An 18501-nucleotide genomic window follows, 5' to 3' on the forward strand; every position below is an offset into this window, starting at 1 on the left:
ATTGGTCTTCGGTAAACCATGCTTGTGGTAAGAGGCGGGATCGGGTGGTCAGACTCACTGACTTGGTTGACACATGTCATCGTATCCCAGATCGATGCTCATGCTGTTGATCACTGGAATGTCTGGTCCAGACTCGATTATTTACAGACCGCCGCCATGTAGCTGGAATATTGCTGAGTGCGGCATAAAACTAAACACACTCACTCATTCTCTGTTTCCCGCGAAATGTGCGGAATGAATGAAAGACATGTTAATTGCTGTAGTGATATCGCTTGAGTTCACAGTGTACGTCACGACTAATCACCCCGAAATTAGTCCTTACATCGCAATAATGGTTAGCAGAAATTAGCATACAGTTGCCTGTAGACGAACATCATTATGCAGGATATTCTTGTGTAATGTGATAGTCTCGTGACCGAGTGAATCCAGCTGCAATGTAAATTTCTCCCATTGCTGATTGTGATGACCTTTTACACTAGTGTGTGAGTGAATTTAATTTTATGCCGCTTTAGCAATATTCCAGCAATATCACGGCGGGAGACACCAGAAACAGGCTTCGCACATTGTATCCATGTGGGGAATCGAACTGGGTCTTCGGCGTGACGAGCGAACGCTTTAACCACTAGGCTATCCCAACGCCCTGTACACATATATATACAGTATATTATGAAACAAGTGGAGGGGAATAAAATTTTATATCCATCAGTTGTTATTGGATATCAACATAGTTTACTGTCATTGTCTTAACATTGTGTAACATTCGATTCCAAAGGTTAAATACGATGCAACCAAGACTGCAGAAGATTCACTGGAATCATCTGAATCAGTTTTACAGACACGATACCTTGTTTTGCTGATCTCTTCTCAGCCCTTCCACATGTCCGTCACAACCCTCGACTCTAACCACCAAGTAGCCATAGCACCTGTGTAGCACCTAAACAGACTATGGATAAAAACTCACACATAATGCCTCACACATAAATGTCGTTTTCTGATTGTCTGACCACTCTTCTCTTATTTTCAATGTACCCCGCTTACAAGCGAGTAACATTTTCTATGTACCCCGCTGGGAATGCCGAACTCATTTGGTACTTCGTTGTAGGAATTCTTTATATCGAATAACATTGAATCACGTAATGATGTACGGAAATTACCGATGTTTGGCGGATGCAAATCGATGGAAAGGAGATAACTTGAATTTTTTTTTGTTTTTCTTGTCTGATACTCCATACTATGATCCGATACCCGTGCTTCAAGCAGTTCAAAATTACCATTGAGGTGTTCGGTAAGATAAATACGCTGTTCACTGGTCCCTCGGGCCCATGGGTTGATGTACCCTCGATGTTTCTTTATGTTCGGGCTCAGGGAACACAAACAACAATCGAGGGTACATCAGCCCATGTCCCCTTCGAGACCAGTGAACAACTTACATTTTTTCGGTTTAGGTTCTTACATCATTATCAAGCAGGGAGTGATTTCTTGATCGGCATCATAGAAGTTGTGAGTCAAAAATCAAACATACAACTTTATGGATGACAACTTCTTGTTTATTGCATAGAGCGACTTTTCAATGTAGCTTCTGACATGGTTATCAAGCTAAAGGTGACTACAACCACAACAGATTAACATCAGCAACAGCATGTAATTCAATAACAAGTGGTACATAATACGAAGAGGCCAGTTGGAGAACAAAGAACAACAAAAAAGCACTGGTGACGAAGCCAATAAACAAGGAGGATTAGTAGTAGCAATAGGCTGATAGGGTGCGTTGATAGAGTATATAGCTTGATTAATTCTTCCTGGGCAGATGGTATGTAGTGTCACTGGCCTCTGTTGATCAAAGGTTGGTGATAGAGTATATAGCTTGATTAATTCTTCCTGGGCAGATGGTATGTAGTGTCACTGGCCTCTGTTGATCAAAGGTTGGTGATAGAGTATATAGCTTGATTAATTCTTCCTGGGCAGATGGTATGTAGTGTCACTGGCCTCTGTTGATCAAAGGTTGGTGATAGAGTATATAGCTTGATTAATTCTTCCTGGGCAGATGGTATGTAGTGTCACTGGCCTCTGTTGATCAAAGGTTGGTGATAGAGTATATAGCTTGATTAATTCTTCCTGGGCAGATGGTATGTAGTGTCACTGGCCTCTGTTGATCAAAGGTTGGTGGCGGTGGATTTCGATGGCTTCCAAATGCTTTCTTTTCGTGAAGTCCTGATTCTTGCTTGATGGAATGTCAACTTTGTGAGGCTGGATTTGTGTGCCAGCACGATGTGGGAGGACAGTGATGATGGTCATGGTCGTGGGAGGACAGTGATGAGGGTCATGGATGTGGGAGGACAGTGATGATGGTCATGGATGTGGGAGGACAGTGATGAGGGTCATGGATGTGGGAGGACAGTGATGAGGGTCATGGATGTGGGAGGACAGTGATGAGGGTCATGGATGTGGGAGGACAGTGATGAGGGTCATGGATGTGGGAGGACAGTGATGAGGGTCATGGATGTGGGAGGACAGTGATGAGGGTCATGGATGTGTTCCACGAGGTGAACCACATGTTTGCTCCTGACAAACCTTGATAAACAAACAGGGATTTGAACGCAACTGATGGCGCCTCAGGTGACTGTGCCAAGAGTGAAACCAGTCTCAAAATGAGAATACTGGGAATAATTATTTTCATTCTATACATCTACAAATGTCATCTATTGCTTTCTGAGGATAAAAATGATGATACCAATTTCTCTTTCTGAATGAATGAGTTTGTGGGTATGGTTTTGAAGGATAGTTCAGCAGTATCTGGAAACGATAGACATGACGAATGGACATAACATATTGTAACCATGTAGAGAATCGAACCTAGGCATTTGGCCTCGCAAGAGAACCTAGTGAACCTTACCACCGCCCTGTAAAGTAATGAGACAATTAGTATGAACCTACCTTTTTCACATGTCATTTAATTGGAAAGGTATGTTAGCCTAGTCGTTATGACGTTCACTCGCTTTACCAAAGGTCCGGGTTCGATTCCTAACATAATGCATATGGATGAGAATGTGACAACTGTTTCTTAATAGTCGAGAATCAAAGAAACAAAACGTCATTCATACTCATGCATATATAGGGACAGTATCACTAACCCAAGAACCAACCCGCCAATATTGGATGTGTGTTTGGCCGAGAAGAGCCCAGTACCACCACTTTCTGAGCAAGAAGGTGTGTCACAGAACTCCGGAATGCAAAACAAAACGTCATTCATACTCATGCATATATAGGGACAGTATCACTAACCCAAGAACCAACCCGCCAATATTGGATGTGTGTTTGGCCGAGAAGAGCCCAGTACCACCACTTTCTGAGCAAGAAGGTGTGTCACAGAACTCCGGAATGCACGTGCCATTGGTAACCCATGTACACTGAGATGGGTTCATCTTGAAGCAACAGTCTACAGGGCAGTTGTCTGGAGTTTCACCAGTCTCGCACACTGTATTGTAACAGGTGTCAGGCATTGATGTACTAGATGGATCGACAACCTGCATATTTAAACCGCTGCTCTGGACACTGTAGCGTTTTTTGCAATATTTTTTGAAACACTTCGTGAACAGCCAGCATGTCCCAGGAATGTTAAATATTTTCATTGGCTTGCATTTCTTAGCAACAATCCCTTGGCCTGGACAACCCCCACAGGCAAACTCCGCCTTAATGACCCCGTTTCCGTTGTCCGTTCCCCCGGAGTTGCAGTAGCTTGTAGTTGACGCTCTCTGGTAGGTTCGTCCATCGCAGGATTTGTCGGTTCCGTTGATGTTGTTGCAGCAGGCGTAATAATGGAATCCACTAGTGCCGCCTTTGTTGAAGGTGAGGCACTGACCTGGAAAATCAAAAACACAAAAAGTTCTTTTAAGATGTGGCTTTCACAAGAAGAAGGGAGGCGGCCTGGCCTAGTGGTTAAAGCGTTCACTCGTCAGGACGAAGACCCAGGTTGGATTCCCGACATGGGCACTATGTTTAAAGCCCATTTCTCGTATCCACGGCCGTGATATTGCTGGAATAGTGATGAATGCGGCGTAAAAACATACTCACTTTTGCAAGATGATGCTGATGTGACAGGTATCCGGGATATTTTTTACACCAACAAGACTAGTTTATCTTTTTAAATTTGTGTTTCTAATATTTCTTGAATGCATAATTATTTTTTACCTGCTGTATATAATGGAGAGTTGATGTTTACTGTTGCTAGGTATTACCCACGTGGTCAACGTATGGGTAGTTGCATACTAATCTCGTACGTCACACGAGTGTCGTATCGCCTTGACCTGTGTCGCTCGGTCAGAAACCATAGGAAGGTCACGAGTTTCGTATAATTCGTATGTAATGAGACCGAGTGTGGTATTTTATTTATTACCAACGTCTTACATGCATTAAATTGACAAAATAGCGTAATTTTGTTATTTTTATTGTTTCAAACCGAAACCAGTTTCATAAAGAGGTTGCGGAAGAATTGTTGTTCTGTAGTCACTTTTGCATGACGTCACACTGTATTGACGTCACTAAGCCATTCTCGTCTGTCCCCTTGGTAACCGACGTCACGATGCATGTCAGTTGTCATCGCCTCGTACAGCTTCCTACAGTAAACTACTCCGTAGCACCATTTACTTGGTTTTCGGTTGCTTCACTCGGCTAACATCACTGGTGGAAACATTGCGTTTATGTTTTTCGACGCATACAATGTCTCAGTTCGACTCACAATTAAACAGCGATACGGCAACGTTCGCAATGCTTACATTCCCACAATGTATTTAATTTGTAGAATGAATGAATTCACGTGTTTGTTATGAATGAAAAAGTAGTTCCGTCACAACGTAACCTAATTGAGAGGTCATCGGTTATCCAATCAAATCGTTAGAATCTCATGTCAGGTCGTTACGACACAGGTCAAGGCGATACGACACTCGTGTGACGTACGAGATTAGTATGCAACTACCCATACGTTGACCACGTGGGTAATAAAAAGAGAGACATTTCGTGTTACTTAGAAGTCAAAGCCACCGCTCTTTTCAATGAAGATGATTGGTTGGTTGGTTGGTTTGTTGTTTAACGCCGCACTCAGCTATATTCCAGCCATATGGCGGTGGTCTTGTAAATAATAGAGTCTGGACCAGACAATCCATTACAAAGGGCGGTGGGGTAGCCCAGTGGTTAAGGCGTTCGCCGGTCACGACGAAGACCCGGGTTCGATTCCCCACATGGGCACAGTGTGTCAATCCCATCCTGGAATATTGCTAAAAGCGGCGTAAAACTAAACTCATTCACTCACTTCTGATAATTTATATTTATTTAAATATTTTCAGTTACAGTCAGTTTTTGAATACCGAAATTCTCACTAACTCGGTAATGATCAATGACATTTACCCCCAGTTGCTGACACTGCCGACATAACGTTGACGGTGCTTGCTTTGTAACTCTCATTCTGATGGGTACGATAGATCTAGCATTGTAGCCAATCGAATTTGCAAAATTGAAATCAATCACAAACACATGCAGAGACAAGTCTGTATTTCTGTTATTATTCTGGTTTAGGGCTGTTTCCAGGCTATATTACCGTATGTACCTGGCTTAGGGCGGTCTCCAGGCTTTATTACCGTTATTTACCTGGTTTAAGGCGGTCTCCAGGCTTTATTACCGTAAATTTACCTGGTTTAGGGCTGTTTCTAGGCTTTATTACCGTATGTACCTGGTTTAAGGCGGTCTCCAGGCTTTATTACCGTTATTTACCTGGTTTAAGGCGGTCTCCAGGCTTTATTACCGTTATTTACCTGGTTTAAGGAGGTCTCCAGGCTTTATTACCGTTATTTACCTGGTTTAGGGCGGTCTCCAGGCTTTATTACTGTTATTTACCTGGTTTAAGGCGGTCTCCAGGCTTTATTACCGTTATTTACCTGGTTTAAGGCGGTCTCCAGGCTATATTACCGTTATTTACCTGGTTTAAGGCGGTCTCCAGGCTTTATTACCGTTATTTACCTGGTTTAGGGCTGTTTCTAGGCTTTATTACCGTATGTACCTGGTTTAGGGCGGTCTCCAGGCTTTATTACCGTTATTTACCTGGTTTAAGGCGGTCTCCAGGCTTTATTACCGTTATTTACCCGGTTTAGGGCGGTCTCCAGGCTTTATTAACGCATGTACCTGGTTTAAGGCGGTCTCCAGGCTTTATTACCGTTATTTACCTGGTTTAAGGCGGTCTCCAGGCTTTTTTACCGTTATTTACCTGGTTTAGGGCTGTTTCTAGGCTTTATTACCGTATGTACCTGGTTTAGGGCGGTCTCCAGGCTTTATTACCGTTATTTACCTGGTTTAAGGCGGTCTCCAGGCTTTATTACCGTTATTTACCTGGTTTAGGGCGGTCTCCAGGCTTTCTTAACGCATGTACCTGGTTTAAGGCGGTCTCCAGGCTTTATTACCGTTATTTACCTGGTTTAGGGCGGTCTCCAGGCTTTATTACCGTATGTACCTGGTTTAGGGCGGTCTCCAGGCTTTATTACCGTTATTTACCTGGTTTAAGGCGGTCTCCAGGCTTTATTACCGTTATTGACCTGGTTTAGGGCGGTCTCCAGGCTTTATTACCGTTATTTACCTGGTTTAGGGCTGTTTCCAGGCTTTATTAACGCATGTACCTGGTTTAAGGCGGTCTCCAGGCTTTATTACCGTTATTTACCTGGTTTAAGGCGGTCTCCAGGCTTTATTACCGTTATTTACCTGGTTTAGGGCGGTCTCCAGGCTTTATTACTGTTATTTGCCTGGTTTAAGGCGGTCTCCAGGCTTTATTACCGTTATTTACCTGGTTTAAGGCGGTCTCCAGGCTTTATTACCGTTATTTACCTGGTTTAGGGCTGTTTCCAGGCTTTATTAACGCATGTACCTGGTTTAAGGCGGTCTCCAGGCTTTATTACCGTTATTTACCTGGTTTAAGGCGGTCTCCAGGCTTTATTACCGTTATTTACCTGGTTTAAGGCGGTCTCCAGGCTTTATTACTGTTATTTACCTGGTTTACCTGGGCGGTCTCAAGGCTTTATTACTGTTATGTACCTGGTTTAGGGCGGTCTCCAGGCTTTATTACCGTTATTTACCTGGTTTAAGGCGGTCTCCAGGCTTTATTACCGTTATTGACCTGGCTTTATTTAGGGCGGTCTCCAGGCTTTATTACCGTTATTTACCTGGTTTAGGGCTGTTTCCAGGCTTTATTAACGCATGTACCTGGTTTAAGGCGGTCTCCAGGCTTTATTACCGTTATTTACCTGGTTTAAGGCGGTCTCCAGGCTTTATTACCGTTATTTACCTGGTTTAGGGCGGTCTCCAGGCTTTATTACTGTTATTTGCCTGGTTTAAGGCGGTCTCCAGGCTTTATTACCGTTATTTACCTGGTTTAAGGCGGTCTCCAGGCTTTATTACCGTTATTTACCTGGTTTAGGGCTGTTTCCAGGCTTTATTAACGCATGTACCTGGTTTAAGGCGGTCTCCAGGCTTTATTACCGTTATTTACCTGGTTTAAGGCGGTCTCCAGGCTTTATTACCGTTATTTACCTGGTTTAAGGCGGTCTCCAGGCTTTATTACTGTTATTTACCTGGTTTAGGGCGGTCTCAAGGCTTTATTACTGTTATGTACCTGGTTTAGGGCGGTCTCCAGGCTTTATTACCGTTATTTACCTGGTTTAGGGCGGTCTCCAGGCTTTATTACTGTTATTTACCTGGTTTAAGGCGGTCTCCAGGCTTTATTACCGTTATTTACCTGGTTTAGGGCGGTCTCCAGGCTTTATTACTGTTATTTACCTGGTTTAAGGCGGTCTCCAGGCTTTATTACCGTATGTACCTGGTTTAAGGCGGTCTCCAGGCTTAATTACCGTTATTTACCTGGTTTAGGGCGGTCTCCAGGCTTTATTACTGTTATACAGTTATTTACCTGGTTTAGGGCGGTCTCCAGGCCTGTTTATGTTTAGGGCGGTTCCAGGCTTTATTACAGTTATTTACCTGGTTTAGGGCGGTCTCTCCAGGCGTTATTACCGTTATGTACCTGGTTTAGGGCGGTCTCCAGGCTTTATTACTGTTATGTACCTGGTTTAGGGCGGTCTCCAGGCTTTATTACTGTTATGTACCTTGTTTAGGGCGGTCTCCAGGCTTTATTACCGTTATTTACCTGGTTTAGGGCGGTCTCTCCAGGCTTTATTACCGTTATGTACCTGGTTTAGGGCGGTCTCCAGGCTTTATTACCGTTATTTACCTGGTTTAGGGCGGTCTCCAGGCTTTATTACCGTTATGTACCTGGTTTAGGGCGGTCTCCAGGCTTTATTACCGTTATTTACCTGGTTTAGGGCGGTCTCCAGGCTTTATTACCGTTATGTACCTGGTTTAGGGCGGTCTCCAGGCTTTGTTACCGTTATGTACCTGGTTTAGGGCGGTCTCCAGGCTTCCGCTTCACTCGGACATGTGCTTGTGTGGACCCAACAGAGACGACGGTGGCGAGGAACACAATCAGACAAACATCCATCCACAGAGGAGTCATGTTTGCTTCTGAACACAACTACGGCCAGGTAAGTGGGTGAATGTCTGCAATATGCAATGTAAATTACACTTTCATCCTGTGTGATTCAATATGGAAATGACTTATTGCCAGGAGCAGAATGGTTTGATTGCCCATCAGTAGACTAACAACTTGTCTCTGAAATGAACATATTTTACTGAAAAAAGTTCATAGTAAAAAAAAAAATATATAATGAAAAGGAGCCCTGAGACTTGCGTGGGCTTTCTTGGATATATTTGCTTCAGGGTCTGTACGACAGACTAGCCCATCAGGTACAGTTTGCGAAGTGAAATATTCGCTGTGGTGGACATAGTCTGTCACACAGACCCTGAAGCAAATATATCAAAGAAAGCCCAAACAAGTCTAGAAAATGTAGCAAGTCTAGATTACCGGGTCTGTACCAATCTGCTGAATTCACAAGCGAGCATAGCGCTGGTAATAATCAGTTGATCTCTTCTTCTTCTTCGGTTAGGTGCTTTGGAGGTCGCCTTCGCCTGTTGGCATTTCGGCAGACCTATCCCGCCTGGGGATGCGTGGGGTGTCCCTCCTTGGGACTCAGTTGATCTCTGGCTGTCACCAGTGTTTAATATTAACTCAGGGGAGCCTCCCCTACCACCCCCCAAGATCCCACACTGAGTCAAGACCTCCTGCTTCTGCCTGTCCCCTCACTCCAGACAAACAACGTGTGTGATTACACTACAGACCTGATGACTTTTACACTGGTGAGGAGAGGGGATGTTTTCAAACAGTGTTCCATCTCAGGATAAAAATGAATTGGAACTTTGATGAGGATGAAAGCAAATATACATAGCATTTTTCCAAGTCAGAATACAATGATTGAAAGCTACTTAAGTGGAAGATGTTTTGTTTCGTTCTCCAACCAGGAGTGGGAAATCACTCACATTCAAAAATTCTCCCTATTTATACAAGGCAGTTGCAAAATACAATCCAAGATACTATCATTGTTGTGTCACCCTTGATTTCCATGATGAAGAAACAAACAGAGAAATAAAAATCATGAGGCTCAAAACAGTGTACCTCAACGATGTAGGCATTTGTGACTTTATCCGTAAACTTTGAAAAGACATTGTCACGGGGATCTGAATGGCATATTTCTTGATTTGTGAATGAAATTGCTGATATCCGTCATGTAATCAATATACGGATTATGCTTCTCCATGATGCCAAGTCTAGATTTCCACAGTTTCTGAAAATGAAAAAAGTCTCAGCGCTCCTTTTCATTATATATATATATATATTTTTTTACTATGAGCTTTTTTTCCTGTAAATATAACTTATGTTAAACTTCGAAAAGACATGTCATCATTTCTGAATGGCACTAGTTGTTATTTGTCTAATAGTTCTTCTGTAATCGAACTTAATCGTTCTTGATCCTCCTCTCCCCACTGGAATACAGCTCCAGAGGGCTGACCCCCTGCATCTGCTCATCCATCAACAACATTCTCAGGTTCCTTCTTACATGGATCAGGTTTTCAGCAGATCATAGTTTGGCCTCACATCAACTTTCACCTCTGAGTTGGCCTTGGCCTGTGTAATGAAACTCGATTCAGGAACAGCACTGGTATACCCGATGTTCATGATGTTGATCACTGGATTGTCTGGTCCAGACTCAGTTATTGACAGACCGCCGCCATATAGCTGTAATATTGCTGAGTGCGGCGTTAAACAACAATCAAACAAACTAATTTCATTCCAAGCCCGAGGTATTAATATATATAAATATGAGGCTTCTTTTCTACAGTGGGACAACATCAAATTTCAGAACATTAGGATTATCTCCACTCTACCCTGACGACAAGAGCTACATAATTGCACTGTTTGAACTCATCTAAGTCATTTGTTGGAGGTCAACATGACATCCTTTTGTTTGATTGGCAGGTAAAAGAAACAGTGGGATGTATTGCTGAACGAATTTATATCGTGACTACACTATGTGATATAACCGGATATGATGTACTAACCAGGTGGGATATCAGTTATTCATATCACGAAAGACAGTGACTCTACCTGTGCCTTTTAAAGATTAACTGGATATCAGTCTATTTGGTGGATCAAAGCAGCAGAGTGCGTTCTGACTTATCTCGTTCCGAGCACTTAAACCCGAGGTATCAGTATATAAATGAGAGGCTTCTTTTCTACACGACAAAATCAAATTTCAAAACACAATGGGATTATCTCCACTGACGACATAATAGACTGCTTGAACTCATCCAAGTCATTTGTTGGAGGTCAACATGACATATCCCATTGTTTGATTGACAGGTAAAAGAAACAGATAAAGAATTGCTGAACGAATTTATATAGCGACTAAACTATGATGTAACCAGATATCAGATTTTTTAAAGTTTTGCGAATGCAGCAGTTGCTCTGACTATCTCTCCACCAGTTGTTTTATCACGAAAGTCCTTGACCTTGCAACAATTTTATCTGCAGACGGCAACAAGCAGCAGATAGATCACTTTTCGTGCTGATTATATTGTCCTTTCTTAGAGTTTTAAGTTTTCCTTGGTTGTGTGTCTACACAATATCTTCTCTCATGTTTAAATAGTTCTATAGTCTGTCATACTGACCAAAAAACAAGTATATCAAAGAAAGCCCTTGCGAGTCTAGATTTTGTGGCAAGTGTAGATTTCCACAGTTTCTGAAAATAAGGAAAGTCTTAGGGTCCCTGTTCATTATATATTTTGTTTTATTATGAACTGTTTTTTCTGTAAAATATGTTCAGTTCGGAGACTAATTGTTAGTCTAATAGTTCTTCTGCAATCAAACCTAATCAATATTCAGATGTCTTATCGGCATCCATTGTCATTTGAATCGATATATAGACCGTCGACAGCACAGCGTTTACATAAGCTTGTTCATGCAGTGTGCAAATTGTCAAAGGCTTAAATGTCAAGAGATAAAGCAGGAAGCATGTTACCGTGACGTAAATATTTGGGGGGTTCAGATACTGCTGAGCGCTAGCATTGTCACAGTCAATCAATATACATAGGTGAAAGAAACCCAAGCTCAACTTTAAACATATGGTAACTTGTCAAGTCAAGCATAGAAGTTTACATTCCATATTACCTGTCATACGCTATGCCTTTGTCGATTAAATTGAATTGGAATAGGTCACGAGGGCCCGCTTGTCGTGAGAGGCATTTAAACTGGGTAGGGAAGCCATTATTCATAGCTTGTTAGATCACTTCTTTCAAAACGCGCAGCCTGGATTAAATACAGTTCCAGGCGTTAAACAATGTTCGTTCTACTTTATTAAGCTGACCTAATCCAAGTTGAGTATTTATTGAAAAATTCCCGACGTTGATTTACAAACATAGTGCAACTACCGTCCCGGTATATCTTGTACACATTCATGTTTTCTCGTTGATCGCGAGGCCTGCTGTACGCCGGGGTTTTTTCCTCCCCACATTAAGCAGACACGTGAAGTTACAGTCTCCGGCAACCCATGCTTGTTGTAAGAGGTGACTAACGGGAGCGGGTGGTTTGAGCTTGGTTGATGCATGCCATCGTAATAAATAACGTAGATCGTTGCTCAGCGTGTAATCACTGGATTGTCTGATCCAGACTCGATCATTTACAAACCGCCGTCATATGAGTGCGGCGTTATATATGTGGAGAGAACACACGGGTTTCCCCGTAACGGTAAATAGCATGTAATAGACCTGTTCCGAACAGTGCTCGGAATGGATAAATGACGAATTATTGCATATAATCTGATATCCCGACTGAGCTGTCATAAACTGACCATATAAATAACAACATACCTGAACTGGTACTGACCTGGATTTCGGACGTATAGGGAGACAGTCACTGGGCTCTGAGCGAGGGAATATAAAGGATCTGTCAGGCGTGAGAACTACGTGTGCACAAACAGCAGCATCGCCGACCAATCGGATTGCGTCTTGCTCAGGTCGGCGGCTAGGTCGTTGCTTATTCATATTATCTAGAAAACGCTCTAACCCGGGAGAGTTGAACCACAGTGTGTTTTCCCGCGACAATGGCATGAATTGGGCATTGGGCAAGTGATGATTAGGGGGATCAGATGTCACACTGCAGTAAACGTTGGTGCTCTATGAGCGTGTGACCCGGGTGTTTTATATAGTGGTGAGGTAGCCTATAGTGGTTAAGGCGTTCAGTCGTCACGCCAAAGATCCGGGCTCGATTCCCCGGTTACTATGTGTGAAGCCCATTTCTGGTGTCCCCCCTCGTGATATTTTTGGAATATTGCTAAAAGCGACGTAAAACTCACTCACTCACTCACTATATCTGATGATGTGTTCATTGTACATGGTCAGTATCCAGCACTGTGTACATGTGGTGTATAACGCCCCAGTTAGTATTGCTCCAGCAGTCTAACTGACTTTTCTAAGGGGTCTGAAAAATATTGGATCTATCTAGGCCTGCTCACGGACCTATGGTCAGGCTAAAATCCGCATATCACTAGTTTAAAAAAAAATCGGAATTAACAGTATTTCAAGTGTTACATGTTATGTACTTAAGTGAATGATTGTGTTTAGTTTTACGCCGTTTTTAGCAATATTCCAGCAAAATCACGGCGAATTATTGGACTTCCGTTGTTTAAGAAGTAGTCTTCGTAGACTTGTTTTGTCTTAAACATATACTATCGTCCAAATTTCTAGGATTATCTCCACTCTACCCTGACGACAAGAGCTACATAATTGCGACTAAACTATGTGATGTGACCGGATATCAGTCTATTTTAAGTTGTACTAAAGCAGCAGGTGGTCTGAATATTCCCTGGCCAGTTATTCATATCACGAAAGACAGTCTCTCTACTTGTGCCTCGATTTGTTCGGGAATTCTATGTTATTTACATATACATGTACATCCGGTACCATAGACTGGCAATATGTGTTTAATATCTGGTACTATCGTTTTTAACACGCTGACATATGCTGCATAGGAACACGGATACTGTCAAGCAGTTGGCATTTGGTGGAAACGAAACTGGGGTTGGTCTGTATACCTTCCGGTTGGTCTGTATACCTTCCGGTAAACCAATTATACTCCTCACACTTTGCTAAGGATCACAAAAATTCCCAACTTTACTTAAACGTAGATTTATAATTTGAAATTATATCCATTTAAAACTGGATAAATAATGATATGGTAACACATCTTTAGGAAAACAGCCACTTTAAGCTAACCGTATGTACTTGGTACATGAATAACCTTAAAAATGGTTTTCATGGCACCAATCAACCATTTTGCAAATCATGGAACGGGTCATTGATAAGTACACAACACCTGTCAATAGCAGGTATGGGATCCAGAAGATGCAATGACATACTGAAATCTTGGATCCATGCTTACAATAGGCTTAGATATTTAAACCAAATTTGACCCCACATCACAGTTTTCTGTTGAATCAATGATTTGATCCTTAGCAAAGTGTGAATAGTATACTTAAGGGAGTGATTTTGTGTGTGTTTATTGCTGCTTTAACACTAGTGTTGGGAATTGGTTAAAATCTCAAAATTGATGATTGCTTCATTACAACCGATCAATCATCGAAAAAAATTGGTTAGCGTCATTTATGAATTTTTCCTGATTATTTTTGTTAATGCACAAAAACCTAAAAAAAACCACCATGAAGTTCTTAGGTTGTTTTTTCTGGCAAATTTCACATCTTGAAAGGATGACTAATATGTATAGGAACATAACTTTCTGGGTTTTTTAAAAATAAATTCAATCATGACTTGGAACAAGCTTGTAGTGCTCATGAAACGTAACACTGAGCAAAAATGCAAAATAAAAGTCTGAAAAAAATGAATATATTTCACACCACTGGTGACATGTTTATGCGTGGGTTACCAACAAAACAGTGCCAGAAGCAGCCCATGAATAAACACCAAACTTTGTGTATTTTATTAAAGCTTTATTCTATCACAAAGTGTATGAATGATATTATCTAAGACATTATTTTCATATCGATAATCATTAATATTATTTCCTATCGAAGATATTTCCGATTATCGATCTTTTTAGTCAGCCCCAGTTTATCACATTCTTGCTATCTTGTATATTTATAATCCATTATAGATGAGTCGTCAGGTAAATATCTCTACATTCTATGTATCGTGAACTGTTTGAGAAGCATTCTTGAAGTTATAAGTACTAGGAATGATACGTCTTTATGGATGATCAGCTTCTTTATGGAACAATGGTGACGTTTCGATATACATCCTCACGCTTGAAAACGGTAGAAGTTTCTACACCAAAACACAGCTATTGTACAATGAAGAAGCTGATCATCCAAAACTTGTAATTTCTCTTTTTGTCACGGCCGTTGGACCCAGTCCGTGGAATGAGTGAGTGAGTTGTGTTCAACGCCGCTTTGGCCTCCATCTAGGTACACACCAGCCAGAAGAAGTCGGACGCGATGTGCTCCTTGCCCCCATATGGGTACCAGCAGGTATTGCCTCTAGCCTTACCAGGAACCAGGCCTTGGGGGCATTTGGCTAAGGCAGCGTAGTAGTCGTTGTTGTCGCTTTGTTTGCCGAGGCACACGGTCCCCGGTGGACAGCTGCCTCTGTTTTGGACCGTTACAATTCTTCCTTGTGGTGCCGTGAGCCAAGAGAAGTCCTTTGTGTAGTGTTCTTGGCCGTCGTAGGAGTACCAACAGGTGTCTCCTTTCGCCTTGCCGCCGACCCAGCCATGTTGGGTGTTGGCCACAGCGCTCCACAGCTTCCCGGCATCATTCTGATGGCCCAGGCATACGGCCGTGTTGGGGAATCTGTACTGGCTGCCAACGTAACAGTAGCTCATCGTCACCGATCTGAAAGTATATTACATGGTTTAAGTGAATGAGACTGGGTAATATGAGTGGCTGAGTGAGTGAGTTTAGTTTTTACGCCGACACCAGAATTGGGCTTCACACATTGTACCCATGTGGGGAATCGAACCCGGGTCTTCGGTGTGACGAGTGAACGCGTTAACTACTAGGCTACCCCCGATTGGGAAATATGAGAAAACCCAGTTTTAGTAGTGTTAACCATTACATTTCCTTGTTTGTTGTCAATATCCCAGCTTATGACGACAGTCTCTAAACTATCTAACCTGGGTCAGACAATCCAGTGATCTACATTTAAATATTTTCTCGTAGTTTCAATTATTTCTCGTTATTCTCATTCTTAAAAATCGAAATTAAGTTTATTTTCCCGTTAGTTTGATTTTCTCGTTAAATTAGGTTTCTTTAGACTACTTTCTCGAAATATCGATTTTTAAATAAAAACATGAAATACCGAGAACATAGTTGAATTTTCCACACATTAATCGATTTTTTAAATAAAAACATGAAATTAACTGAAGAACATTAATCTGAATTTTAGACACATTAATCTGAATTTTCCACACATTAATCTGAATTTTCCACACATTAATCTGAATTTTCCACACATTAATCTGAATTTTCCACACATTAATCGGAATAAAGAGACAATAAGTGCAATACCCATTTCCTCAAAATAACGATTTAAATATAATAATAAATAGTCGATATAACGAGAGAAGCGTAAAATAGCGAAAAAGTAATCGAACAAATGAGAGACCGCCTCCGTGGTGTAGTGGTTAGAGCGTCCGCCCGGAGAGCGGAAGGTCGCGGGTTCGATCTCCGGCCGCGTCATACCAAAAGACGTTAAAATATGCTACTTGTTGGTCCCTGCATTAATGGCAGGGAGACTACAAGACGTTGTAGATTATCCCTGTTAATGGGTACATCAAGGACTAGTCGGCTCGGAGTCAGTATAATGGGTCTGAGTGGTATTCATGCTTCACTGCGGCATGGTATCTCAGTGGGCTAGCACTATAAAACCAGTTTAAGTCTGGGCTAGTACAAGCAGCCACACATACACACGCATGCACGTCGTCATATGAGCGAAATATTCCTAAGTTCGACGTTAAACCCCTACCCATTTCACCTCACCTCGAACCAATGAACTATAAATCGAAACTAGCGTTTGAAATGATGAGAAAATAATCAAAATAACAGATATACAATTGAAGTCAGGAGAAAAACCTGAAACCTCGAAAGAGTACACAGAAAGACTGAAATCACGAAAAGTCTCCATTCAGAAATTTCACAACCTGCGTCGAACTTTTCCGCAATCTAACTTCTCCGATAGCTAATGTTATAGCGAGGGTCTTCCACGGCTCCGCATATAACACGACTGTTTGGAATATCACAACACACGGCTGCCGCTCGTGGGCTATTTTTAGCACAACCGCATTACGACGCCGATAAGGCGTGTACACACTTTTTACTGATGTGGTGTGTATATATCCCATAATACTTACATGTACACACGATAACGTACAAGGTTGACCCCGAGTTATTGTTGACACGAGGCACAGTGACAAAACGAAAGCGCCCCCAAACAAAAGCGCCTGGCAAAATGGCCTTGGTTTGCAGGAAACGTTACTCGCTGTTATTTTCGCTTTCGCTTTGTCACATACATTCGTGGGTATGTTGGAATGCCTTTTGATCTAACAACTACAATGATAGCTGCTACAACAACAACAACAACAAAAACAAAACAACAATATAATATTGACACTAATATTGACACCATCAATTACAACAACAACAACGTCGCAGTTTTCGGTATAAAGGCACCATCCACTTCTTGGTAAACGACGACGAAACAGACGATCGTTACATACAACTACTTGTAACACTTGCCGTTATGATTTACACACGATGCTGTTCACAGGAAAACTAAACATATAATTATATGAGTCGGGATAGGATTCTTACCGGTCAGTTAGCACTGGATTTAAGACAAGGCGTCGCTTGTTGTAAGCACTTTACCCCTCCTGAAGTACTTCCTGTCATGCGCACATCACCCCACCCCGAAGTACTTCCTGTCATGTGCAATCGGATCCACTTGGGTTATCTGCTAAGTACCCCAGGCACGAATACGCGACGGAAGTATTTGAGGGACGTCAACAACAACACCAGCAGCGACACAAACAACAAACAGTACAACAACAATGTTAGTCTGTTTTGGAGACAAATACAAATAACTGCTTGAAATTCACATTACATTCACTACTGCCGGGGCGGTGAGCGTAGCCTCGTGGTTATTTAGCGTCCGCCCGGGTTTGATACCCCATGTAGTTACAAGTGTGAAGCTTATTTCAGGTGTCCACCGCTGGAATATTACTAAAAGCGTCGTAAAACTGTACTCACTCACTCACTTCATTACTGCCGACAATCAGTGTTGTGTCATGTGACTGTCACGTGAACAGTTGTGCTGATGCTGAGTGAGTGAGTGAGTATGGTTTTACGCCGCTTTTAGCAATATTCCAGCAATATCACGGCGGGGGACACCAGAAATGGGCTTCACACATTGTACCCATGTGGGGAAGCTGATGCTAAGTCCTGCCAGAGTTGGCAGAGCGTCTGTTGGACTGAGATGAGCTGAGCCTGTTTTGGGGCACTATGTACCGAAGATCTAGTTACGCACGCATGCACGCATACACGCATGCAAGCACACACGCGAGACATAATGAAGGCGTCCGTTGACAGTAGCAGAAATATCGACGATTAATGTAACGTACTGGGTTTGGAAAATGCTTGAGGTTAACCAAATTGGTTACCGAGTATTTTGTTGTTTGTTGTGCACGCTCTACTCAGCAATATTCCAGCTATATGATAGTGTCCAGTACATGATGGGCCAGTTGACCACTGATTGGCAGTACGAGCAACATCCAATGCCGATGGGGTACGCAATCCCGCCACGCCACGAAACTAACCAATCTAAAGCTCAACCAATACAGCCACCTGTATATATCTCAGTCACTTGTTAATATCTCAGCCACTGGTTTATATCTCAGCCACTGGTTTATATCTCAGCCACTTGTTTATATCTCAGCCACTTGTTTTATCTCAGCCA

At 42.2% G+C, this 18501-nt stretch overlaps 2 protein-coding genes across 5 annotated transcripts; both read right to left on the reverse strand.

Moving 5' to 3' along the window:
- Window positions 1–1529: 1529 nt before the first annotated feature.
- LOC124259231 lies at window positions 1530–12513 on the reverse strand. Of its 4 annotated transcripts, none has more exons than XM_046693347.1 (4): window positions 12349–12485; window positions 8425–8586; window positions 3341–3859; window positions 1530–3189 (listed from the first exon to the last, which is right to left on the reverse strand). In XM_046693347.1, the coding sequence occupies exons 2-4, from the start codon at window positions 8540–8542 to the stop codon at window positions 3092–3094; spliced, it is 735 nt and encodes a 244-aa protein (XP_046549303.1). In that variant the 5' UTR covers window positions 8543–8586; window positions 12349–12485; the 3' UTR covers window positions 1530–3091. The 4 variants fall into 4 exon arrangements, with proteins under 4 accessions (XP_046549303.1, XP_046549301.1, XP_046549300.1 ...); XM_046693345.1 differs by having other exon boundaries at window positions 1530–3109; window positions 3261–3859; XM_046693344.1 differs by having other exon boundaries at window positions 1530–3859; window positions 12365–12513.
- A 1957-nt stretch (window positions 12514–14470) lies between these two features.
- LOC124259232 lies at window positions 14471–16922 on the reverse strand. The gene is made up of 2 exons (XM_046693348.1): window positions 16901–16922; window positions 14471–15383 (listed from the first exon to the last, which is right to left on the reverse strand). The coding sequence occupies exon 2, from the start codon at window positions 15371–15373 to the stop codon at window positions 14954–14956; it is 420 nt and encodes a 139-aa protein (XP_046549304.1). The 5' UTR covers window positions 15374–15383; window positions 16901–16922; the 3' UTR covers window positions 14471–14953.
- Window positions 16923–18501: the final 1579 nt, after the last annotated feature.

The sequence above is a fragment of the Haliotis rubra genome, unplaced genomic scaffold (genome assembly GCF_003918875.1).
Source record: "Haliotis rubra isolate DU_JTF1 unplaced genomic scaffold, ASM391887v1 Scf714, whole genome shotgun sequence".
Classification (NCBI taxonomy): domain Eukaryota; kingdom Metazoa; phylum Mollusca; class Gastropoda; order Lepetellida; family Haliotidae; genus Haliotis; species Haliotis rubra.

Coding starts and splice junctions, on each gene's coding strand:
- LOC124259231 (XM_046693344.1), bottom strand. CDS start 8,542: ATGACTCCTCTGTGGATGGATGTTTGTCTGATTGTGTTCCTCGCCACC. Junction 3,860..8,424: donor TGGAGACCGCCCTAAACCAG/GTACATAACGGT, acceptor TTGATTTTCCAG/GTCAGTGCCTCACCTTCAAC.
- LOC124259232 (XM_046693348.1), bottom strand. CDS start 15,373: ATGAGCTACTGTTACGTTGGCAGCCAGTACAGATTCCCCAACACGGCC.